At 36.9% G+C, this 26769-nt stretch overlaps 1 protein-coding gene across 2 annotated transcripts in view; it reads left to right on the forward strand.

Moving 5' to 3' along the window:
* NRXN1 (neurexin 1) overlaps positions 1–26769 on the forward strand; it is a 535539-nt gene that overhangs the window by 386305 nt on the left and 122465 nt on the right. Inside the window, exons 4-5 of one of the 2 annotated variants that reach the window (XM_010004973.1) lie at positions 18923–19012; positions 20431–20750. In XM_010004973.1, coding sequence (XP_010003275.1) covers positions 18923–19012; positions 20431–20750 — 410 coding nt within the window. The remainder of the gene's footprint in view (positions 1–18922; positions 19013–20430; positions 20751–26769) is intronic. The other variant, XM_010004972.1, reaches the window with a different exon arrangement.

The following is a 26769-nucleotide window of genomic DNA, read 5'->3' on the forward strand; positions in this document are numbered from 1 at the left end:
TCTGTGGAGTAAAGATTGTTGTTGCAGAACATCCGAGGGCTAGCAAAAGTGGGCATCTCATTTAAATCTTTCCCTTGGTCTCTGTATTCTGAAAAATAGACAAAGCATCTGCCATCTTTTAATGGAATACACCTGACTTTGAGAAAATGCTGAGTCAGCTATTACCAGGTATCTTATTTAGAATATGTGCTATCCATTTGTTTTGGTTTTGTGTATTCAGATTGACCATAAAACTGACAGGAGACATTTACATCAGTACATTTGTTTCTCCAGAATGGATCAGTATTTCCCAGGCAGTCCAGGTAGTTGTCTAACTTACATGCCATTGGCTTAGAAATTCAAGCCTCTGTAGCCACTTCTGAAGAGAATCGAAGATCTGCTTCTCAGGCATAAGTGTGGTGGTCAGGAGAGATCTCAGACTCTCACAAAGATGACTTTGGATATTGCAAGAAAGTGGACAGACAGCCTGTTATTACCACATCCATGCAAACTTATAAAGGTCAAAGTGAGATAGAAACCTAGCAAATAAACTTGCTAGTCACTCAGTATTTGTCTTGCCTTGCATTTGTGTAGGATAATTTTTCAAATCTCCCTGATCACTGCTGTTAGGAAACTGGGCTTTCAGGGTGTTTTTCACACTGAAATCATATAAGCTTTCAGACTCCTATTTATTTATTTGTTCAGAAATACATTGTCTTTACCTTTTTTTTCACTTTGTTTTTTCTGTGGATAAAAGAATGTATCTTGGTTCTCTCTCATGTGATTTTCTTGGCTATGGTCTAAGTTTTCACACTTCTACAGTCAGATCTGTCACCTTGAGAAGTCAATCCCAATGGTAGACATAGAGGATATGAGAAGAAATGCCCTCTTCTGATGGGCTGTGAAGCTTGCAAACTTGGAGCAGTCTCTCATTGCTTGGTGGGGGCAATGTGCCCAAAGACAAAATAAATACTCCCTTTCTGCCCAGGAAGGGAATGCAGTCAAAAAGACTTAAGTTTTGTTCACAGCAATCAAACTTCTGTGAAACAGGCACTGCTCAATATCTCTGGTTTATGTGTCATTTTCCTGCTGTGAGAAACAATCAATTCCAATGAATCAAGGACATCTCATGATACTTTACTTCTGTTGGAAGATAACAGTGTTTAGAAAGCACAGGAGGACTTCTCAGGAACTCTCCATCTGGGAATATGTAGATTACTTATACAGGGCAAGTGAACACTTTATAAAATTATGCCATGAGTATAAAATGAGGCTACAGATGTGGGTCTAAAATATTTAGTTAATGGAATTAGTATGACAAGGAAGGGGAAAATGTTGGCTAAGTCAGTTGTTCCTTGCTTATCAAGTAATGTGTCATCCTCCCAGATTTGAAAAGCAAAACTCACCAATGTTCTTTATGGACTTTTATGTGTACATAGAGTCATGTCTCCCTGGTGTTCTGTTTATGCTGAGGTCTTAATCTAGGAATATCTGCTAGTAACTATTATAGATAAACTTTCTCTGATTTGATAGCAGATGAAAGGGCATAAAATATGAATTTGTTAACTTCTCCTCCTCCCCAAAGTCTTTGACAAAGTTCCATATGTAAAAACATTCAGGAAAAAATAGCACAGCCCTAGTGGTAAAGGCAGAGTTCTTTCATGAATCAGACTCTGGCTTAGGGAGAACAGAGGCACAGATTCCCACCTAATGAAAATCAACATATTAAATCCATTGATTTTTCAATGGAAGTATGAACTTTTAAGCCTGAAGTTATATATTCATTAACATTGATTAAAAAGAAATAATTAGAAACTATATATACTGGCTGTACTAGAGAAGATTTCAAAATTGCTAAAAAACACAGGGACTAGTCTATGAAGAATTTAAAAAAAAAATAATAAAATATATATATATATATATATGCTTCCTTTGACAGGCAATAAAAAAACCCCAAAATTACAAAACTAAGGGTATTTAAAAAATAACAAAAATATATTTTAAAACACAAGCATTTAAACCCCTGATTTTTTTTGCATCTGAAACACATCCAGATGAGTCTTGAAAGTCTCCAGAGAAGGAGACCCTGCAACCTCTCTGCGGAGCCTGTTCCAGTGCTCTGTAATCCTTACAGTAGAGAAGTTTTTTCTCATGTTGATGTGAAATTTCCTGTGTTCTAGTTTGCATCCATTGTCACAGGGCACAACTGAAAAGAGATTCGCCCCTCCTTCTTGACACGCATCTCCACTGATGCATTCTAAGATCATAGTTTTCATATCTCAAAACTGGCTGGCTCAGTATCATTCTGCAGCTGACTAGTATACACATTGAATGCCTTTCTTCATGAATTCTCTCTCATAATATCCTGTATTATCACAAAAAAGGTGTGACTGGTCCTATATTTTTGTGTGACCTGCACTTTGTAGTATAAGCTTTAGTGTCACTTCTATTAACTCAGAAGGACTCAGTTCCTCTTGACTGATATCTGCAGCCTCTTCAGAATTGCCAATATGTCTAGTTTTATGTCATCTGCAGATTGCATTGTGAGGTTGACATTTTATATTGAGATCAATGAAGAAAATACCAAAGAAGATTGGCCCTGGAACTCATCTTGGGCACTTTGTTGGGAGTGTCACCCTAGTACTTTTCCTGTGGGAAAACCACTGATTTTCCTTACATACCTTCAGTGGCCTCTAATAGCTCCCATAGCATAGTCTAATGCAGTTTCAGAATTCACCTTGATATTAATCTCATTAAATTAACGTAGAATTCAGCATTTGGTTTATTATATTTTCTCAACTTAAGCATATGTTGATTTTTCAGGAATTCAACTAGATGGCATCAGCTCTCCAAAATACTTGAAGAGCTTTGGTAATTCTGACTGACCTACTACCTCTTGAGGATTTTTAGTTTTCAAATATAGGAAATATAATGGGGAATAGTGAAGGCAAGAATATGGCATTAGTTGACACATTGTCAAGTCTGAATGTGACGAGTAATGACACTTTATCTTCTGTCTGAATGATCCACCAAAAAGCTGAAGAAGACACCTTAATGAAGTGGAAGTATTAGGGAGGAGAAGACTCCAATGCACTAGCTGGTTCCTAGAAGGAGTTTGTGTACTGGGAAGATGAGCACTTTTAGTGGGACCTAAAACAAGCAGCCCTGTCTTCAGAAGTCTGTCGACATACAGAAGCATGATCTACATGACAGAGGAAGGAGGAGAGGACAAATTCCTTATTCAGTGCTATCGCTTGTTGTCTTTATTCATCTCTTTACCGTATAATTTTTACACTCCTCTATGTTTTCCACAGTTAATCAATTATTTGCTACATGGCAACATATAAAAAGCTTTACTGAAATACAGATAAATTAGATATACTTCATTTTCTTCATCTAGAAAATCAGTTAACTTATCAAATATAGCTATTAGTTTAACATGATTTGGTGAAGTTTTGCATTTTATCTCATTCTCTGATCCCTTCTATGTCTTTAATTCTTTCCTTTTTATTTTGTTCTGTATCACCATGTACAGTAGTCTGACTAGATGTTTTTGGCTTTTTTCCCTTCTCATGTAAAGCTATTACATTTTCTGTTTTCTGAGACAAGACATAGCATGTCCCATTGGATAGCTGTATCTTAAAACTCCGGGGCTGTTATATTTAAGTTCTGGGACAGAGATAATCTTCTGACCCCCAGAAGCTCATTAAGAATATGTATGTTACTTTCTTCTGAGCTGTGGCTATCTACATTTTCAGAAATATGTTCCTGTTAGTCAATTCAATCTGCTCCCATGAATCATCATATAACATCCTATAATATAGTCTATGATAATGTCTCCCCTGTATGTTTCTAACTTTGCAGGTGCAAGTTCAAATAATTATTTTTTTTAAATTATTTTTGTACTTTACCTTAAAGAATTTACAAGTGTCCTTCCTGGCTGAGTCCAGCCCCTCATACTGATTACACAATCAGGTTTCCTTCACTTTATCAAATTTGGTTCTCTGGAAATCAAGAATGTGATTTAGAGACTCATATTTAGTTGTCTTTGTATTGATTTGAGTCAACTCATGATCACTCAATCAAAAAATGTCTCCTAGAATTAACTTTTCTATGCTGTTTTAATTATTTATCCAAAGCAAGGCTAAAATAGCATTGTTTTTTGTTCAACTAGAAAAAAACTTAAATGACTACTATAGGAAGTTGATATCTACCTGTAGTCATAAAATTATGTTCAATTGTACTGTGAGTAAAAGAATGCATTATAGCCATTTGTAAAAGAATGGCACAGAGAATTAAAAATATGAAAAGGAAATATGTGCATGTCACTTCAACAAGTTCTCTACCATATAGTAAGATGCAATAAATTAATTTATTTAGTAGGAATCAAAATACATTAAAAATTAGACTTAGTTGCTGAGCTACAAACCAGCAGCTAAGTGATGGATTTAACTAGATGAACATGCTGTCTTAACTTTGGCAAATGATTGCACAACTGATTTCTTGCATCTTCTTCTGATTTAAACAGCTATAACTACTCTTGGTTATGATTAAATGTATTTTTCAGCATGCATCTAGGTCTCACTTTCAGTATAATTTTATTGTTCCTGTGAAAGATTGATGCTTACAAAAATGATAATTTATTTTCCCATTCTTTTTGGGTGAACCTCTGTCACAGCTTATCCAAAGTCAGTGAATTTATATTTTTTTTTTTAAAAAAAAGCACTGCTGCCCTTTGAGAGATTATAAAATTGTTCTATCCTCCTGTCATCTTTAAATAAAGAGCCTAGGTGACACCCAAACGAGACACTACCTTAAGTCTCTTTTCAAAAAGTGGTTTAGGTAAATTTTCCCAAATCAGCTTTTTAATTTGACAGCTTATCAGGTTTTTCTGTCAGATAATGCTATATAATAATGCTCCTCTAAATCTGCAGACAGATTTTCTTTTTTCCTTTCTTTTTTATCTTGGATATCCTGATGAAATATAAAGGCTCATCTCTTCTTAGACTTGATAGATCCTGTAATTAAATTCAGATCTTGATAAAATGTGTAGCGCGGTTGTCATTACTTGATCACAGAAGGTATAACACCTTCCAGTTAAATACGGCAAGGTGGCACAATGCATCTAGTTTAGAAGAAGAAAGAAAATGTCAAATGAGGAGTAATTCAGGAAAAGGTGTTCTCAAATATGGAAAGAAACAGATATCTGCTCTTTTTGTGTCTTGTGGGAAGGGACAGTGCCCATAATTACGTGCTTATCATAATTAGGCACAAGGTGAGATGGAAATGGAATTTCTGAAGAAGACCAGAGGCAGTGGGGATTCAAGTTAGAGGAAGAAAGTGGGAGTGAAAACAGATCTCAGAATGACACATGGCAAATCTGTCACAGCTGATCCCATTCACCTCTTCAGGAAGGCCATTATGTCGTAATAATCCCAGTAAAAGTCATATCTCAAAAAGATGAAACATTGCCAATATGTAGGGATTCTTTTGCACTCTTTTATTTGGTTTGACATATTTTTTCTATGTAACCTGCAGTAGCACAACTTACCAGTGTATTAGGATAACTTAAAAATGAGGGATTAATGTGTCGTTGGTTAAGTAGAAAATTATTCAGTCAAATTCTTTACCAAGGAATTTTAGCTATTCAATAGCTTCTTTAAGAATACCATGCTGGTGTCTGTGATAGAATCAATGTCTGAAAATATATTTGTTATTCTTCTTTCCCAGTGGCAGGACTGTGTTGTCAATGCAAAGCTTTGAACATCAGATTCTTCTGTTTCTCTTTCCTCTCAGTGTGCCCTCTAGTAGGTTCATAGCTCTCCTTCAAGACTGCACAAGACTTTATGGTAATGTGTCACTCACTAAGACAAACCAATATCCACTGACTTCAGTAAAATTACTTTTGTCTAACTATTAAGTCGGTAGGGTTCCGACTGTGCCAATTCTTTAGATGCCTTGTCTGATGGGCATGCACGTGCTTTTGCTCTAAGACTGGTATTAATGCTACTGGTGGCTGATTGAGCATGCAAGAGAAGAGCCTGATAGCGTACTTTTGCCATGTGCTCCTTCTGTAATGCAGTTTGTTTCCATTAGCTTCTGGGGCAACCCTGAAGTCAGTCTGAAATGGGAGCCTTTCTCAGGACAGAGCAATGTGCCTTCCAACAAGAAACTTGGGACGGATCAAATCAATGTAACGTTGAGCCTTCCAACAATACAATCAATCATATGGAAAACAAAATTAATTTCTCTGCAGTGCTATTAGGTACTCTCAGAAGAAGAGTATTTTTCTGTGCATGTCTCCCCAGATATATTTTACTGGTGTTGTGAGGTGTGACAGCTGAATAGTTCTTTATATCTTCAGGATAAGAACTTCTATTAAACTTACTCAGGCGCAGTCACTATAATTGACCCTGCAGCAGGGAAAACAGCAACCTGCTCTGTCCTAGATACATTTTCAAGAGACTGATCTATGTTACGCAGGTATTCAGGAGGACACAACTAATTGCTGTTTTGAATGTATGAATATGTACATGCTTTAGACCCTTTTTCCTCTTTGTACCATGTGGACACAGGAGAAAAGACACACATTCATCTCCTCGTCCTGATATGTGGTCAGCTTTCTGAAGTCTTCAGCCCTGTTGGTTACTTAAAACTGTGGTGCCCACACTTTCAAAGTAACTTTTTCTTTAATAATTTGGTTTTGTGATTAATGTCAACTTGGTTGTAACAAATTCTACAGGACTGTTGTATTGTAACATGCTTTTAAAAGTAAGTTCAGAGTGTTCCAGAAGTGTTCAAAGAGTTTTCTTGACCCTAGCAAGATGTAGCTAAAACAGAAGGGGTTTTTTTGCAGTCTATCTTAGCTGTTAGAAAAAGACTGAAAAGCTTGTATGATTTATATGACCTAAAACTCTGTGAGCTTCACAAGAATCATGTTGTGTAGTATACATTATTTCAAATAAATTTGAAGCAGAAATTGAACATTCATTGCTGTATCAGAAACACAAAACATTGTGAACAGCATCCTCCTTTCAACCCCTTACAAGAAGAAATTAACTGAACTAAAGGCAGGGAAATTACATTTTTACAAATTGGTTTAATTGAGATGTGAATGGTTTATTTTCCTCCATGGACTATTTCTAAGTAGTTAAATGGCCTTTCTGGTGCAGCATCAAGTTTAGTGGACATTAAAAAGCTGAATGAAAAACCCAAGTTGTCAGTGTTAAGTACATATAAAGACAATTTTGATTTTCCTGTTTTATAGAAGTAAGGAGCATTAATAGACCACTGGTTTAAAATTTCAAAATTACAATGGCACAATAGGGAGAGAAGAGCAAATATGCCCTTTACAAAAGGACAGAAAAGAAAGTTTAATTGCAGCTGGGTACATTTGAAAATATGCTCTCATTTTCAGAGCACAACAGTTGCCTCCCAGCTCTTTTCAACTGAAGGGTTCTTGAACATCTCACTGTAGGGTCCTAGCACTGTAGTTCTCAAGCAAACTTCTGTGTGTTTTTGTCTGCGCTAAAATACAAACTCAGACTAATGACATTGCTATGGTTGCACTGTGAATTCCAAAAAACTGTGCTAGGATAATGTATAGGTGAAGGATTTGGACAGAGAAGTTTCAGGCTCAGTTTCAGAGTTTCTCCTCCCTTTTTTAGCTTCTCTGGTGCTCATATCCTGTGTGTATAAATAATAATTTATTAGAAAAATATTACCATCCCTAGGTTCATCACTGCAATGTTCAGTGTTACAGTGTCTTTGGGGAGCCACACATGTCATTGTGAGTCCAAAACTGATGGATATTCTTCATACAAGTGATGATCAGTGAATATAGTTAATTTTTCATTAGTCAGCTTGAGCTAATACACTCAATATTACAGGCAACAAATAGCAGTGAGGAGCATTCATTGAATGGAAACATGTCCATCCAGTGATGTTTTACAAGGGTCTCTTCTACTGGGCTCAAAATTCTCTACCTCTTTTATAAGTGGCCTGGAAGTCTGCATAAGTCATTGCTGCTGATGTGTGGCAGTTACAAAGATTTGTTTTTTGAAAGGTGGTAAATAACAGCAAGACCAGGGCAATTGTGGTATGTGAACATGATCACATAGGAATTGAGGAGGTTTTAAATATAGTTAGACTTCAGCAGTGCTAAGTGCCAAGGTACGGGCCTAAGCAACAAGTGAAGGTTAAGCCATGTAGGCAAAGTCCTGGAAATGTGTAATTCTGAGAAGGGTCTCATCTTCCAGGTTGCTCTGTATGAAATATCCTGTGATGTTGTGGCAAATGAGTTTATGGAAATTGCTTTTGTGGGCACAAAATACTAAAATGTAAATACTGGGGAGGATTTTAAAACCCTTTACAGGAGTTTGAAGGCAGCTTTGGAACATGAATCAAAGTCTGTACCTGGGGTCTGTGGTTCTATGGGAAAAATTGTAGGATGTGTAACAGGAGTCCAAAAGACCACAGAACCATAGAATGGCTAGGGTTGGAAGGGGCCTTTAACATTGTCTGTTTCCAACTTCCAACACCTTCCACTAGACCAGGTTGCTTAAAGCCCCATCCATCCTGATCTTGAACACTTCCAGGGATGGGGCTACCACAGCTTCCCTGAGCAACCTGTTCCAGTGTCTCACCACCCTCACACTAAAGAATATCTTCCTAATGTCTAACCCAAATCCACCCTCTTCCAGCTTAAAAATATTAACCCTCATCCTATCACTACAAACCCTTATAAAAAGTCCCTGTTTTCCTGTAGGTCCCCCTTCAGGTACTGGAAGGCTGCTATGAGGTTTCCTTGGAGCCCAAATAGAAAACTAAGCAGTGAGTCGATTTCAGTGTAAGTGCTTTCATGGGGGAGAAAACACTAGATGCTTACAGTGCTCTTTAGCTGTTCCTAGAAAGCCATAACAAGAGCTAAGAAATTAATGCAAGAAATAGAGAATGTGATTTCAACAGTGAGCCTTGGAATTCAGATCTGAAAGATTTTCCTTTACTGTGTGTCATCCTGTTAGGAGAAGATGTTTTCCTTGAAGACTTGTTTGAGCCTGTGACAGGTTATGAATTAACCATACAATATCTTATGTCTGAATACAAGATCAAGTGGCTCGGTGTTCATATCCTGTGATATACAGATCAGATTATCCCTATGTTTATATTAGGAGTGCACTATCGATATAAGAATATTTAATTGTTATAGAAACATAAAATATTTTTGGTTGGAAAAGACCTTTAAGATGATCAAGTCCAACTGCTAACCCAGCACTCCCAAGTCCACCACTAAACCATGCTCCTAAGCATTGCATCTACACATCTTTTAAATACCTCCAAGGATAGTGGCTCCACCACTTCTCTGGGTAGCCTGTTCTGATGCCTGACAATCCTTTCAGTGAAGAATTTCTTCCTAAAATCCAGTCTAAACCTCCTCTGGCACAACTTGAGGCCATTTCCTCATGTTCTATTGCTTGTTAACTTGGGAGAAGAGACCAAAACCCACCTTGCTACAACCTCTAGACTGGTGAGTAACCCAGAACTGAACACAGTACTCGAGGTGCAGCCTCACCAGTGCCAAGCACAGGGGCACAATCTCTTCCCTACTCCTGCTGGCCACACTATTTCTGATACCAGCCAGAATGTTGTTGGCATTCTTGGCCTCCTGGGCACACTGCTGGCTCATACTCATCCTGCTGTCAACCAGCACCCCCAGGTCCTTTTCTGCTGGGCAGTTTTCCAGCCATTCTTCCCCAACCCTGCAGCATTCCATGGGGTTGTCTGTACACTTCCCTTATCTGCTATCACTCTGTGAACATGAGCACCATGTGTGTTCTGTGCAGAAAGCAAAACACAGAGTGTTAGTCCAGTCTTCGTCAGAACTTTGTTTCAGTCCTGTGTTTTATTAATGGCAATAATCTATTCTGGCAGGTCAACATATTTTACTCATAATTGGATTTACTTCAGTCTTAGCCATGAAAGTTTGTTTGTAAGTTCCAGTGTTCTACTTTGGAAGCAGTGGTAAATCCATGCACATAATAACAAAAGCAAGGACTATAAGCAGTTTCCTTTTTTCATCCAATCTACTGCTTCCATGGCTGTACATTTATGGGTGATTGTGGACAGAGGACTGATGGAATGATGTAGTCTTTTCTTCTTAGGGTTCTGAATTTTGTCTTATTAAACTGGAATACATAAATATTTTATTAGTCAGTCAGCTACACAATTTAGCTATTTGTGTATTATCTATTTAGAATTAGATGTTTACTTAATACTTCAGCATTCTCAGTACTGTAATTTAAGAATAAAAATAATGTCAATAGCATATCACATTATATTTTAATAATGCATTAGTGCTTCGTGTTACAGAAGCTACCAGAATTCATAAAGCTGGAAAGATGATAATATGATTATATCTAATTTCTTCAACATAGGGGGTTTCAGTATGTTTTTAAAAGGTCAAGTAGTTTCCTGAGAAAAAGTGGATGTGTATATGTTGCTAGGAGAGTTATTTCTTTCAGAAATTGTTCTTTTTCCCATTTAACACTTTGCAAGTATTGCAAAGTAGAAGTAGAGTGTACTTTTTGGATATTACATCAGCAAATGGAATTTTGTAAAAGAGAATGAAAAATTAAACATATTGAGAGTTGAATATCAATTACATATTTTCTTGCAAATTCATATACATTTACATAGTTCAATATTGACTTTTTTCATTCTGGTGTTTTAACTCATATTAACTCTGAAAATCAAGCCCATAAATTTAGACCGACATGAAATTTAGCAGCCAGTTTTGCATTGTCCGTCTTAAATGTTAACTTTAAAACAGAGTAGGTCCTCATACAAAAGTGTGTTCTGGGCAAGAGCTTCAGAATTGGCATGTCTTGATTTAGCTAGTGAAGATCAGATCCATATGTTAGATCTGGCACTGGGGTCAGTGGCTTTCTTTTCTAATTGCCCAAGGCTACCTTGATACCAGCTGTCATCTGAAACCATCTTATTCTCACAGGTGCTTTATTCAGCAGTTGGTCTTCATCCCATTTTTAAATGGAGTATACAAGAAGTCATTAACATTTCAGGAAAGTGATAAATATGCTATGGTAACCATCTTTTTCTATTCTTAAGACCTTCCTAAATAATAAAGTCATAGAATCATAGACTTTTTTTTTATTGGAAAAGACCTTTAAGATAATGAAGTCCAACTCTTAACCTAACACTGCCAAGTCCACCACTAAACCATGTTCCTAAGCACAAAAGGAAACTCTAAAAAATTTGCAGTTAGAAATCCAGAGCACTTGAGCAATGAATTTCTTCAAAATCAGAATCTCAGAGCAAAAGAAGAGTTTCACATTAATTCTTCGTATTCTCAGGAAAAAAAACAAAACTGGAGAGAAACATATTCACAAGGAGAAAATACTTAGCTAACTTGAAATGCTGCAGATTTTTTTTTAAAAGAGCTAGCTGTATTTTCTAAACGTGACAGTGATGTGCTGGGAGTCTACCCATGATGCAATTGCATGCTGAACTGCTCATTATAGTTTTGCAGTCCTAAAGCACTCCTCTGCTTTTGTCTCTGTGAGCATCTGTTTCTATTATTTACAGTTTCTGTTTCCATGTCTCGCCAAAAGCGTTTAAAAAAACCCCCTATGTATACAAGTTTAAACCTTTCAATTTCAGATAGAGTATTCTTTTATAGTAAAATGTCTGCAAGGCATAAATACACAAATTGAAATGCCACTTTTAGACAGAACTGAGTGTCTGGAGCTTGCTTTGGCCAAGGGCTACTTTTGTTTTGCTACACTGCTGACACAGAACAGATTATTATCTCTTAAATGCCATTTTCTATCTGTCTAGGTGCATTTGGTTTCTTCTGCTTGGCAAAGGCTTGTCCAAATAATCTCAGTTTTGTTGTTTCCATTGGCTTGTGTTTAATCATACCTCTCCCTAAGAGAAGGAGCTGACACAACTTCGGCAGAGGTAGTGAATGTGACAAAGCACCTGTATGGTCCAGGACTTCAGGGCACAGTTGTATTTAAATCTAGCATTTCCATGCTTTGTTAACTAATAGGAAATCAACATTTTTAATATTTGCAGTTGCAGTCATGTTAGGTTTTTTTGCTGTTGATAAGGGCTGGTGCTGATTGCCTGATCTCTTATGTTTTTGTGTCTCTGGTCATGTAATGTGCATGAAATTATCCTCACTACTCCCTGCATTGCCTCCAAATAGTCTGCTAAGCAGTTCAATTACAGTGGCTTTGGCAATCACAAATGAAGGCCAAACTCTGTTTTCTCTTATAAATCTCAGAACCAAGAACAGAATTTAACCTCAGAATATTTTTTTTTTAAATTGTTTCAAATAACTTTTCATGCTTTCAATGGTCAGAAATAATAGATGGAGAAAGCATACAGAATTTCTCAAAGCCTTTTGCTGGCTATACTAAAATGCTATGACTATGCTATGGCTATACTAAATGCTATGACTTCTTGACAGTTTGCAATTATATGACTTCTTGACAGTTTGCCCTATTCCGTCCTCAGAACTTGCCGTGCGATTGAACTTAATTTGGAGGTTTGCACATAGTTAATAAGACCTTTCTTATTGATGGTTTCTACCTGGATATTGGGTACTCATGGAACTGCAGACCAATACAAATTTAAAATAAGAACTGAGCACTGTTTTCCATTTGCCATTGTTCATTTATCTAATGTGAATATTATTTCTGTCAAGAGACATTCTACGGCTCCTTGCTAACAGGAAATGAAGATCATCCAGATTGCCACCTGGGTGAAAGTCAGAACAGCACATTCAGTAGCTGCTATCTCAAACCTAGCTAATTTTAGATACAGCAGGTTGAAATATTCTCCATTTCCCAGCTGTTGAAAACATATTGAATAAGAAACTGCTTACAGTTAACTTGCAGTTAGATTTCTACAGGAAACATAACCTTAAATGCTGTCACATTATGATTTAGAAACAGTTCAGAGTCCTTTTACCTTGGAGAACTGCAAAATGGCACTGTTGGAGTGATGTGGGTCATGGTGCTGTACTTACAACAATTCATTTCTTATGCTTTAATCTTTTACTTTAACGATTTCTAGAAATTTTCTTGTCTATTTTAGCAGCAGCTGTACAATAATAGCTCCTTAAATGCTGCAAGATTGTGCAAAGGACCTTTTTAAAACTCCTGATAACAGACAACTCCTGACATCAGACAAGTCCTGTGTTTTCCTATCTCCTTGTTGCTTTTCATCTTCTCTTGCTTGCTTTTGATACAGAACACCAATCTCTCAAAGTAAGCAATCCAGCACTGCACAAACTGAGATGAATACTGCATTACAGGGAGGAAGTGAGAGTCAGGAAGAGCACATTCTTTGTTTAATTCCTATTTAATCCAGTGAAAAATAATCAAAACCAAAACAGGGCAGAAGGTAGCTGATTTGAAGTGAAGGTTCAGATCTCCCTGAGAGGTAAATGAGAGTTCTCAGTTTTATCCTGTAGAAAGTTGTAAAAATATTATTTAGTTTGTTTAATATGCAAGCATGAAGCAAGGAGCTTACAGGTGAACATGAGATGTTTTGATACAGTCTGTAGTATCAGTGGAATGGGAATCAAGTACATACACATCTTTCAATAAATCTGATAATCTGTTTTTATAAGGCAAACTAAGTTTTGTTTTATGTTTAGCAGTGTTGTAAACCACCAGTGAAAGATTTCACCCTGCTACGAAGACTGCTGTCAGTCATTCTGTGAGCAGAATATCCTCTTGGAATACTTAATGTTCATTATAACAAAACTGAGAGTCCCTTTAGGGTGAGAAAGGCCATATTATGTTATGGTCATTTAATTTGAACTTGCCAGGTTTGACACTTTCAAGTTTGAAGAAGTCATATCTTATGGAGAAGTCATACCTCATGGAGAAGTCGTACCTCATGGTGATTTCTTTTTTTTATAGGTTAGCACTTCTGGAATAAGGTAAGGCACTGTAGAGTTGCACTCTTCCTTATTTGCTGCAAGTTCTTGCTCTAACTGTGGAGTTTCTTCTTTAGAGTTTCTTCTTATCATGCCAACAGTAAGGTTTGTTCAAGATGTCCAATGGGAAATAATACATAACTTAGAACTGTGTGTCTACCTTTCCTTTGAACACTAGAGGAGGTCCATATCAGCCTTCTGGCTGTGTAACTCCTCGTACAGGCCTTTGAGGCTGTCTCCTGTATCATTCACTATCTCTTCCAACTTGTCATTCTACACATGGTAACAGGAAGACCTGTCATATTTTATCAAGAGAAAAAGACACACAGCTTCATCTGATCCATCCAGAATTCAGTCCTGGATCAAATACCAGAGAGCCAAGTCTGTAAGCAAAAATATATGTCGAAGCAGTGTCAGTGTGCCCCACAAAAACAATTATTTCCTGGAATGGATCTGGACCTCTTGTCCTCTGCCCCATCCAACTCAGTCTCATGCCTGTCTATACTGGACTCAAGGTGTTGTGATGCAAAAAGTGATCTTTTATTCGCAGACATAAAGGCAAGCTTAGTGATGGTTGCTGAGAGTGAGATCCTTGTGTGTAATTGTAGGCTTGGTTATGAAGACAGCAAGAAGGATCAGATGATGGGATTTGCTGTAGGCTACTTGGGAGATAAGTTTGTTGGAAGCAAGACTTGCTAGAGGTCTACGGTGACAGGTCAAGTAAGGTTATGCTCTAGGATATCTCACTCATCACAGTATCACAGTATCACTCTGGTTGGAAAAGACCTTCAAGATCTTCGAGTCCAACCACTACCCTAAGTCTGCCATGTCCACCACTAAATCCTGTCCCATGGCACCATACCTGCCTTTAGAGGATGTAAAGTCTGGGAACATACTGAGTCCGCAGCAAACACATGTGTGGGGAGCCCTTTAGACTGACTTCTCTAAGGGGTCTTTGGTTAAACAGCAATGTAGATGGAGCTAGTGAGTTTGTTAGATGATAGTTAAAGGCTATTTCAATTTGAATCTTAATATAGCTTTAGAGAATGTCTGTATATTGGCTATTTCAAATGAGACATGGTCTGAAACTGTTGTATCGTTAACAGCAATTTACGTTGTGACTGTGATGAGACTGGACACATCCACATAGGGCCAAGACAAGGAGCCAGTGTGAACACGAGCATGATAACACTAAATACAAATCCTGTAGAATTTTTTGCTTCCAATTGATAGTACTTAAAATATCACACTGTCTTTTGCTGGGAAGAGGCAAGCTGCATGTGCAAAATCATTTGTTGTACAAATTTTAGTCCACAGTCTCTGCATCTCCAGTTTATTCCAACATTAATATGCATTTGTATACAAAAATGTGTGTGCACAATCATAGTAATAGATAATTTGAAAGAACTTTAGTATGGACCATTGTCAAGATGGTGCTTTTGTTTCCTAGCCTGGCCATGTGAGACTCTATGTGGACTGTCTGCTTCTGCACCAGAGAGCTGCTGTGGCTTCCTCCCTTGCTGTGCCATTGATCCTTCAGGCAGATTTCATCCCTAACTGCATCTGGAGGAATTATATGGGTCTTTGCCTTCCTCTTGCAGATATCAGGGAAGTTATGATTCAGAAATAACAGTGTCAGGATCATGACGGGCAAAACTAGGGAGAGAGGTTGTTTATAAATGGAGATAGACCTTGGTTCCATCACTATGTTATTTATTTCCCTAGCAGATCACTGAGACTAACAAGGTGCATTTGTATTCTGTGAAAGGGTTTGTTTTAAAGAAAAAATTCCCTAGTCTAGGTTGTTCTTCACAGACTCTTGATTTTCAACCTTCTTACTTACTCACTTTCAAGGATGCTGCTATTTCACATCAATAACTGACACCTTTATTTCAGAGAATAAAATAGAATTACATTCCAGTACTGACAATATAATAAATCAGGAGGGATAAAATACTTATTAGTGAAGTTCACATAGTTGATTTGTCCCATCTGACCTATAGATAAAAAAGTATGGGTAAAAATTTTTTGGGCTGCTCCTTCTTGCCAGAAGATTTAGCTCCAACTCAAAGATTTGACCTTTGCTGCTCCTCTCTGCTTACCTTGATTCTTTTAAATTATTGTTATTCCCTTGAAGCCATTCTGCTCATACAGAATTAACACTGTGTTGAGACAAAATATTATCTATTTGGCTGAAGAATGAAACCATCTAGAATTTAGTCAGGTTAGACAAAGTCATGGTGTCCATCCTGGGTGAATCATTTCTACCTAGCTTTTTTAATCAAAGAAATCTCAGCCATATAACTAGGAATTCTCACATTGGATGGTCACACAGCTGTCTACAATTAGAGTTTAAGCACATCATTTGTTTTTTATGAACTATGGTTGAAAAACATGCTTGCCAGAGCACTTAATCTTTCAGATGTATAACAAAAACAAACTCCATGTCGTTTACCATATTGGTAAAAACAATCATAAATAAAGGAAGCATGAAAAATGTGCACTGAATACTACTAAGAAAAACAATTTGTAGTATTTCTGTTTTCCTCACTGCAAATGAGATTTCTAGATTAAGCAATTTTACTGAATTCAGTGGGGCTATCCAGATTTATTGTAGCTGAACGTATAACCAAACCAGCTGTTTTGGAAGAAGCGATTTCTGAAAGATGTGAATTTTTCACAATGTAAAAATAGGATGCTTGTTGCTTTTTTTTGTTGCTTCTATTCTTTTCAATGCTATGTATCTTATTTTTGTAAGGTAGTTCTTAAGTTACTTATGTGTCTACTAGTTTCATCATCACTAAACCTTCTTGAACCTCCTTGAAATTAAAGCTGGATAAGTTCCACACAATTTTCTCCTAGCCTTTCCATTTATATTATCTACTAGAAAAATTGAAGCTAATGTAATAGTGTTAAATTGTGATGCATTTTTCCTCTGATGAGGGCTGGGCTAATGTAATCAGCAATTATTTTTTGTGTGACCTTTACAAATCAAATTACTATTTTCTTGCTTTATATTTCTATTTCTATTTTGCTACCAGTGGTGCAAGATTGCTGCAGTTAGTATAAAATATAATTTATAGATAAAATCACATTATAATAGGGTGCACTGTTCTCAAAAATGTACATACTGCATGGACTTTTTAGTGAAATAATTTAAAGAAATGTGTAAGCTGGACAAGTCTAAATTTATGCTGTTAATTCACAGGGAAATTTCCAGGATCACCACAAAGATGTCCTGGAGCAGCTGCCAAGTAGTTCAAGTGGAGGCAGGAAAAAACTTTGTGTAGGGTAAATCCTGTTGTAGTAATGGAATTACAGTAGAGAGATGCCATAGCATTAGGGATCCAGACTGGTGACTGAAGAGAGTCCTTCTACCAATTACACCTGATTTACACCCACTGGTTGAATAAAGAACATAGAGTTCAATACCTTCCTAAGGTATGCAGTTGTGAGAATTCTTTCAGCCAAATGAGGGAGATATGAAACACAGAAACTAGCAGTTCATGTCATTGCAAAATATGTGCCTGCATAAAACCACCACAGTTTTTGGTACAAAAGCTGCTGCTCTTGCTATATCTGGCAAACTAGAACATTGATTTTCTGAATCTGGATAATACTTTGGTTTTATAATTAGCGATAGGGTCTTTTTAGCTCAGGAAAATGTATTTCTGAGCACTATGTGGGCTACTGTATCCTGTACTTACATTTGCACTGCAGTTATAGGCCTTTGTTCGTTGATGATTTTTGAAGACAAAGACAGTAGGCACATTTGAGCTAGTAAGATCGACTTTCTGTTTGGACCTGAATTAGGAATGACTGCTTTTCACTTATCTGGCTCTTCTTAACTCTCAGGTTCTTTACTAATATGAACTAATACAATGGAAGAAAAAGCAATTGTTGGTCTAAAATACTACTGCCACCAAGAACCTGCGTATTGAAGGAAATACTTAGGTTCACCATTCTCCTAAGAAAAGTTTTAAGTAGAAGACATGGTTTTCTTAGGGATCACACCTATAGCATTTAAAAACAAGAAGCTATTATTAGAAATAAATAATTAAAGTAAATTTTCCTTGTTCTCTGATTTTTTCTGACTGTCCCAGTCTTATTTTATCTACTTGTTTTACTTAAAGAAGTCACAGATCTCTGCATAGGCTGAAAATAGATACTCTTTGCAAAAATGACAAGTTTGTGTTTTGCATTACCGAGTTCTGGTTAGTTGTTAATTTATGAAACCCCACCACAGATGGCCTCTTGCTAAATTTTAAAGCACTTCCACATTTCAAAACCAGGCTACCTTTCAGCAAGTCACTTTTGTCAAAGCCTTGGAGTTCCTTCAAGACATTTGTCAGTGTGTATTATGAGAATGTAAAAATGGTGAATACTCTGGTCTGTTCTGTACTATATATTTGAATCTCTGGAATTTATTTAAATGAAGTGAATAAGGATATATTTTTTCTGACTAGGATATAAGTTACAGCAGGTCTGTTTCTAGACAGCAGAAGTAAGTGTGCCTTAGATAGTGATTCAGAGTTGTGGTGTTCTTCTTCTTTAAATGACTAATCTGGAGGTTGGATGTCTTTTGAAAACTTAAACCTGTTTCACCTGAACATGTTTAACTAGTTAATAAGAAACATCAAAAAAGACAAAACCCTGAGGTCAATGATCATTTTTTGTAAAGCCATTCGATGATGTTTAAATTTGTTTTTTGGGTCTGTCTATAACATAAGTTTAATAACCTAGCTCAAATGCAGATTTCTAATTTTCAATTAACATAGGAATAATTTTGTTTGCTAAAATAAAATAAATGAATGAATGAAAAGTCTGAACCATGAAATGTTCTAGGTAGCACTTTTTAAAATTCCAAATTTCAAAAAATCATGTGGCAACTGTATAGCTCAAGCTTTAAGTATTAACTTTTAACCTTTGACCTTACAGATTTTAACCAATGAAATGTCTTTTTAAACTTTAAAGGAAACAATGATAACGAGCGCCTGGCGATTGCTAGACAGCGAATTCCATATCGACTTGGTCGAGTAGTTGATGAATGGCTACTCGACAAAGGTAAAAAACATTGATTAAAACTTCAAATAAAAAAATAATTTGAACATAACCAAGTAGTACTTCATTGTAACACTAATAAACATAAAAAATAAATTGCAGTAAAACTAAATTTAAAACAAATTTTAAAAAGTAAAATATAGAGTAATATTTGCATACCTTGTATAATAATTTATATACATTTCTAGAAGTACCAGCTGTTTAATAATCTTACCCTGTTAACTTAAGGTTAAAGGGACTGTTAAATATAATCCACTAACTCAATCTATGAAGGTACTCATAGCAAACATTAACCGAAAATTATAAATCATTCATAGATTATATCACGTTCCAGCATCTAAATTATTAACTAAAAATCTATGTAGCAATATCTTCGTTATGGTCCTGAAAAAAAAAAAAATTGTTTAAACTGTAGGTATCTTAAATAGTGGGCAATATGAATTGCCAATCAAAATGAAGTCCCTTTAACGTTTGCAACCTTTTAAGGGGATTTTGGAACAAACACTAATTAAAACAGAACTTAAAGTTGTGTGCATGCTTATTGTGAGCAGAAACCAATCTGCTAAAGTGACTATTCTATTTACTGAGAGTAGTACTATTGATGAGGATTTCTCTGTTTAATGGAAATGTGCCATGATTTCTCCATTGGTATGTGTATCATTTCTGAAGCCGCTTTTACATCTAAAATATTTTATTTAAATTTATAGCCTTGCTGAAAGCCAATCAGACATCTATTTTTGAATCTGCCTCTGAGATACTCAGTGTGAACCATGTGTTTCTTTTCATTGTGGATCTTGAAGGAAAATAAACATTGAAATACAAAAAGGAAACATTAATTTAAAATGAAAATATTTTATTCACTTATATAGAGATATGACAGATTACTGTATAACATTCTTCAAAATTCACTGGACCAAGTGACTTGTTGGCACATATATAAACTCTCTGTGTGTATATACATATTTGTTATGTCTATACATACATAAATTCACACTTAAAGCTATAGACTCTGTGCTGTATTGTGTATGGAAAAAAACTTTGAAATGGTGGCAGACTTGAAGAAAAAATAATCTTAAGGAACTGGACACCTGGCATTCTTGACACACATGACATAGCTTAACACTGAGCAAGGGATATGATTTGTAGAACTAAACACATTTGCAAATATATTTGATTGGCCTTTTAGCAAAAAAAAAAAAAAAAAATAAACGCCAAAATGGTGTAAATTAAGAAAAAATCAAATGCTCTCAAAATTTATGCATTTCATGGACACTTCATTAAAAAGCAATGAATTATGAGTCAAATCTGTTTCTTATAGTTTATTGCTCTCATTATTCACCCCATGAAAATCTGTTATCACTCATGTAGAGTACAGTGTTCACAGTCAACATTTTTGCATGTATATAATATTATCTTCACAGGGCGTCAGCTCACGATCTTCAATAGCCAAGCAACCATTAAAATTGGAGGCAAAGATCGTGGCCATCCTTTCCAAGGCCAGCTCTCTGGTCTTTACTACAATGGCTTGAAAGTTCTGAATATGGCAGCAGAAAATGATGCCAACATCGTGATAGAAGGAAATGTGAGGCTTGTTGGTGAAGTGCCTTCCTCTATGACAACTGAGTCCACAGCCACAGCGATGCAGTCTGAGATGTCCACGTCAGTCATGGAAACAACCACCACTTTGGCCACAAGCACTGCTAGAAGAGGAAAGACCCCAACAAAAGAACCTATTGGTCAGGTTAGTGGGCTTCCTCACCTTCTGCGAGTATTTTCCCATATTTGAGTGCCTTCCTATATAGCAGTCTGCAGATGAAATTGTTCCTGTTGAGAAATGCATGAATTACAGACAAAAGTTCTGTACTCCATGGTCACTGCTGAAATGTTGATCAGCATTTAGAGGGAAAGTAAGGATTTGCGGTTCTTCTAAATTAGGCAAACTTACCACTTCAGGTTTTTCTTGTGCTGAGTTTTATTGCCTTGTCACCCATCTGCATAGTGGTGCATATTTTAAAATACTCCTTCTTCATTTGATGACTTGTATCAATTATTTTCAGTGTAGGAATGCAGGATGTCTGGAATTGGTGATGACGTTGAGTGGTGACTTTATCCCAGAGGTAGACAAAAGACATCCAGTTTTGAAGAGGTAACAGGAAGGAGGTATGAAGACAAAAAGTTGGAAGAAGCTGGAAAAGAAGGCATTAGCAGTTTCTCTAGTCCCATAACTGATGATAATCTTGGGTGGAATTCCTCCTAAGAGGCAATGGCAGCAGAGGCAACTACAAGCACTCTGCACATTGGGTGGCTCAGACTCCAAGTCAGAGGCTGTTTTTTACTGTTTGTTGACATTATTTGCATCTAATGAATCTATTGATATATTCAGTAGCTTGCAGGTTTTGTCAGGATCTCTGTATAATATGTGGGGAAATTAAATTATTGGGAAAAGGAGGGGTGAAAACAGGTGAGTGAATTAAGTACCTTCATCTTATGGATACCCTGAGTAAGAGCATTCAGACTTTGTCCTTTAAAAACCTAAAACTTACCACGACATTTGTATGGCTGAGAAGATTCTTTTATATTTATTCTGCCTAAAAAAACACCCAACAAAACAAACAGGAAAAAAATGATAGACTGCTACAAGTTTTTCCTATGTTCACATGGTTCTCATGCTTGCTTGTGTAGCCACTGTACCATCAAGCTATGACATCTATGCTCTGAGATCCAGAAGTAGAACAAGGGCCAAAGAAGTGTCACAAGCTATAGGGAGGAACAGGAGCACAACATGATGAATGAGGTTAAATTTCTCAAGAATGGAGGAGAACAGGCTGGGAGGCTTGTTGCCTGATTTTGGTGTAAAACCTCAACCCTCAATTTAACTTTGATTAGGGCATAAAACATGACATTTCAGCTTTTCTGTCTGTAATATTTTGGTACATTTTACACTATGGACTGAAAACTACAGTAATGTAAAAGTAAAAACTACTCTTTCATAAACAGAAGAACAGGAGCAGAACATACTGTTTTTTGTGAATTTTCCTTGTTTCTTTAAAGTGCATGAAAATCCAAAGAGGAATAAAAAAATGGGGGAGGGAGCAACTAAAACCCAACTAGAGATACATGGAACCAGCTGCCTCCAAAAAATGGCATCCATTGTAGATAACAGGTTGTAGTTCTTTCAATTATTATTGTTGCAAGCTACAGCATTTTTATTAAATGGGCAATTAATAACAACTTATGTGTTATTAACTCTGTTTTAGATAGTATTTCCCACTTCATTATCCAACTAGTCTGACCTTGATATTTTAAAGCAATGATATGTAAGACTTCTTTAAATTTGCACAAAGATGCACCTAAAAAGTGCAGGATATCCTCACAGTGTGGAAGAATTTGGGCTAAATAAATGCTACTAAATTAAAATTTTTAAGCTAAACTGTTCTAACAGTTCTGAGAAAGCTTTTGGCCTCTGCCAGTCCCTCAGGTAACTCTGAGGCATAGTTTGGGAAAAAGAATATTGCAGACAATTCCCAGTTGGCACCTTGTATGATCTGTTGGCAATGAGAGTTTATTGGTATGGTTACTTTGCCAGCTGTCCTTAGTTTCCAGGAATATTTCTCAGTAGGATTTACTGAGTAAGGTTTGTTTGGGTGTCTATGTATTGAGATTATTATTATTATTACTATTATTATGGTCTCAATCAGCCTCTCTCACCTAGCTGGTGCAAATCCTTGATGCAGCCCATTTGAAAACACTTGGTAGGGATATTTCTGTATCTAAGAGCCTGAAATCAACATTTCTGAGGAAAGTGTGCAGTGTTAATGCCATTACAGCACATGGCACCTGAGCCCTTCCTGCCATTAATAATACGCAGTAGCTTACTTCAGCTATGGCTAAACATTCTGCCTGGTAGGATCTGTGTTGTCTTTACGACTGTGCGCTTAATTAGTCAGAGACTGCACTGAAACACAGTTTGCAATCAGGCCTGTGATTTGATTTGAACAGATTGATAACATCCCAAAGTCAAAACTGAAAGTCGTCTGCAAGATGCTTTGTTATTCATGCAACAAACAGACCTAGGAAGCTATTAAATCAAATTGAGCACATAATTTCATCTCTTAATTAGTACCTATTTTCTTATTCTACTTGCACGTAATATTTTCTGTGGTAGTGACCCATAGGACTCCCACAGGTCTGTCCTGCAGGGTGCTGAATAATAATTTTCTGTCTTGATGACACTGGGAGATGAAGGCACTAACTATCTCATGGAAAACCTTTTCATTTCTGCATTACCTTCCATTTTTGTCCTTTACATTTTTTTCTGATTTTTATTTACATATAACCTCTACACGTAGTGTCAACTACATTGACATACTGTAATGCACAAGAAGAAAAGTTACCTTTCTAGCATTAATTAGGTTACTGAAGAAAATACACAGCAGAACAGCAATTGCTAATGAAAAAAACCTCAGATTATTGCAAACCAATGCATGTCTGAAATAGAGGCAAATGATCTAATCAGTTAGAGATTGTTTACTCCATTAGCAGAGGTATTGAATTCAATTAAAGACTACAATACTTAAAGAAGATCATTTAAATCTCTATTTGTAGGAAATGTTCTTTAAAAAACCTGCAATGTTAGTGCTTAAATTGATGGAATGTGTGCTTCTCAGCAGATACCTAGCTAATGCAGTATATGATACAAGATAGACATGATACTTCCAGAAAGTATCTTGAATACTGCTGTGCATGATTTTAGACAAATGAGGTCTTAGTACTTCTGAAGAAAAAAGATGCTTTTTGATAGTGACTCTGCTGTAAATGAAGGTTTTTCACTACTTGAAGGCTGTGTCATATTTTAACAGTGGATGTTTTGGTGATGATCGACACCTTAATTGTTATACTTGGAAATGTAGATTTTTCAAAGGGGAGAAAGGTACTCAAAGCCTATTGAATGTCAATAGTAGATGAATGCCTCATTTTTCTTAGTGCCTTAAAAATCTCACCCCCCACCCCCTGCTTTGATTATAATGGCATCTAGAGCTGTCAGCCTTCATGCAAGGCACTGCATAAACACATAGGAAGTGACAGCCCCTGCCTCAAATAGCTTACCAAATAAACAAAAGGGATCAGGTCAGGAGGGGAAAAAAGAAAAGGAAATTGGAAGGTGGGAGGAAGAGGAAACTAAAGAAAGCACTGTGCCATTTCATTGTTAACTACCTACATGGGGATTTGCAGCCGTTGTGGGAGGGATAGTTCACTGCCTGTTTTTTGGTCCAGGCTCTTTAGATAGCAGCCGCTGAGCTGCACTTGACCTGCAGAATCACCATGTAGCTTATGGTAGACTCTGGAGCAGGCAATTTAAGGACCAGGCAGCCCAGTTTGTCCTAGTTGGGAAGCTGGTGCAAAATCACCACCACTTGGGTGGTCGATGAGAGGTTTTCTCTGCTTTGCTCCTCACTTTGCCATTGATGTGTGGGAGAATGCATGGCCACTGGCTCGGGAGCTGAGTGCGGGAGAGATCCTTTGCTCCCCCTACACTGGATGAAAGGAGGGTCAAAATTTTGCATACAGTTAAGAGCACAGAAAGAAATCCCAAAATGTTACCAGAACAAGACTTCTGCTAAGTGAAAAAATGCATTTATGTGTTGCTAACTTTTGGTGAGCCGCAAGTATGCGCTAGGGCTCAGAAATCATTCATTTGGTCGAAGAATATCATCCCTGTTAAGTTATTCCGTAAAATGATGTGGCTATGTTCTTTCTTCTTTTTCTCTTTTATTTTTGACACTTTAAAAAAGTCTCAATTGCACATTTGTGTTGTTTTGGGTTTTTTTTATTATATCATGAAGCTGATGCACTTCTTTTAAAACTGAAAATAAAAGAGATTCACATATTGCAACACCTCCAGGAGCTGGAATGTTAAGCAAAACATAAAGTACTGCAATGCTTGCAATAAAAATTGCAGGGGTTGGCAGAAGCAGATAGGCTTCAAAAGTATGAAAATGTCAAAATACTTTTGAGCATGAGTTTTGCCTGAATTAGGATAGCACAATCAGGCCTTTAGTATCACTTTGGCATAGTTTTGTGGATCTGTATTAACTGGCAATCGTAAATGAAGTGATAGTAAATCAAGAATTATATGCTGGTTTCTCATCCATTTCAAAGGATTTGATTATGACAGCCCATCCACAGAGCAGCCTCTGTTCTCATGCATTGGAAATCGCTTCTGAAAGTTGTGTGCAAAATAGCTTTTTTATTTTTCATAAGCGATTCTCACGGTCATTTTTTTTCTCATCAGAGTGGGCTCTTATCAATAACACTGAGCCATTTAGCCAGCAATTGCAATAGACCATGAGATGATTGCATGTTTTGGAATAATAGGCACTGATTTTTGGTCAAGCAGAAATAAACTAACTTAATATTAAATTGATGTGATGAAATTTGGTCAGTTGCCTTGAGAGGCATACATCAGGTGAAGGATATGTTTCTTTATGTGTATTGAAGCAGTGGATTTAAATGGTGTTCATTGTAATAGGGACAATAACAGGCTGGGCTCAGCATCTTCACCTGTCAAATAAAAACAAACATTTGAAAAAGACAGGGGTATTTTCTATGGAAGGAGTTCAATTTTTAAAATGGTAGTTTAGTATGGCCTTTACACAGGATAGTAAATGTGAATGTATTCTATGGAGACACATTAATCATTGAATTAATGTAGGTAACAGGAGGAAGATTATTTTCCACCCACCTTGGTTTAAAATTTTAAGTTTTGCAATGCCTGTTCCTATACACAGGGGCTGGGTTTTTTTCGGTGCCTCTGCACTACCATCACTTCTTCCTCTGGACATTCACACCAACCAGTTCACTGGCCCCAGTAGGCCCATCACCACAAGAAGGATGTCGAGTTGCTAGAGCACGTCCAGAGGAGAGCTACCAAGCTGGTGAAGGGTCTAGAGAACAAGTCATACAAGGAACAGCTAGGGGAACTGGGATTGTTTAGTTTGAAGAAGAGGAGGCTGAGGGGAGACCACATTGCTCTCGACAGCTACCTGAAAGGAGGTTGTAGGGAGGTGGGAGTTGGCCTCTTCTCTCAAGTGAATGATACAGGATGAGAGGAAATGGCCTCAAGTTGCACTAGGGGAGGTTTAGACTGGATATTGGAAATAATTTCTTTACCAATAGTGTGATTGGACAGTGGAACAGGCTGCCCAGGGAGGTGGTGGAGTCACCATCCCTGGAAGCATTTGAAAGAAATGCAGATATAGTGCTTAGGGACATGATTTCAGCACTGAATGGGTAAATTAGGTTATGGTAGGGGGATTTAGGTTATGGCTGGACTTGATGATCTTCAAGATCCCTTCCACACAGGATGATTCTATGAATTTTCCCCAGAGCTTTGGCAAATCACAAGGATTTTACTCAACAGATGCTCACTAGTGTAAAAGGAATTCTGTAGCTTCCGGAGTCACAGTGCTCAGCACCCAGACATGCTCATTAGATAACAGAACCTGGGGAATTCAAGTGTTAAGGACAAATCTCATTTGCACTAGGATCTCTATGCAAATATGGTAGTTGTGTAAGTGGGAAATGCTCCCATTTGAATCGCAGGTAGACAGAAAATTATCTAGGTGCATGAAACCCTTGCCCTTTTTTGTCTGTTTTGTGTGTGTGTGTGTGTGTGTGTTTTTTGGTGGGGTTCTTTTGGGGTTTTTTGTTGTAGTTTTTTTGTTGTTGTTGGTTTTTGTCTGACCTTGTTTTTGTTTAAA

This window comes from Chaetura pelagica, unplaced genomic scaffold, assembly GCF_000747805.2.
Source record: "Chaetura pelagica isolate M959 unplaced genomic scaffold, ChaPel_1.0 scaffold8, whole genome shotgun sequence".
Lineage (NCBI taxonomy): Eukaryota > Metazoa > Chordata > Aves > Apodiformes > Apodidae > Chaetura > Chaetura pelagica.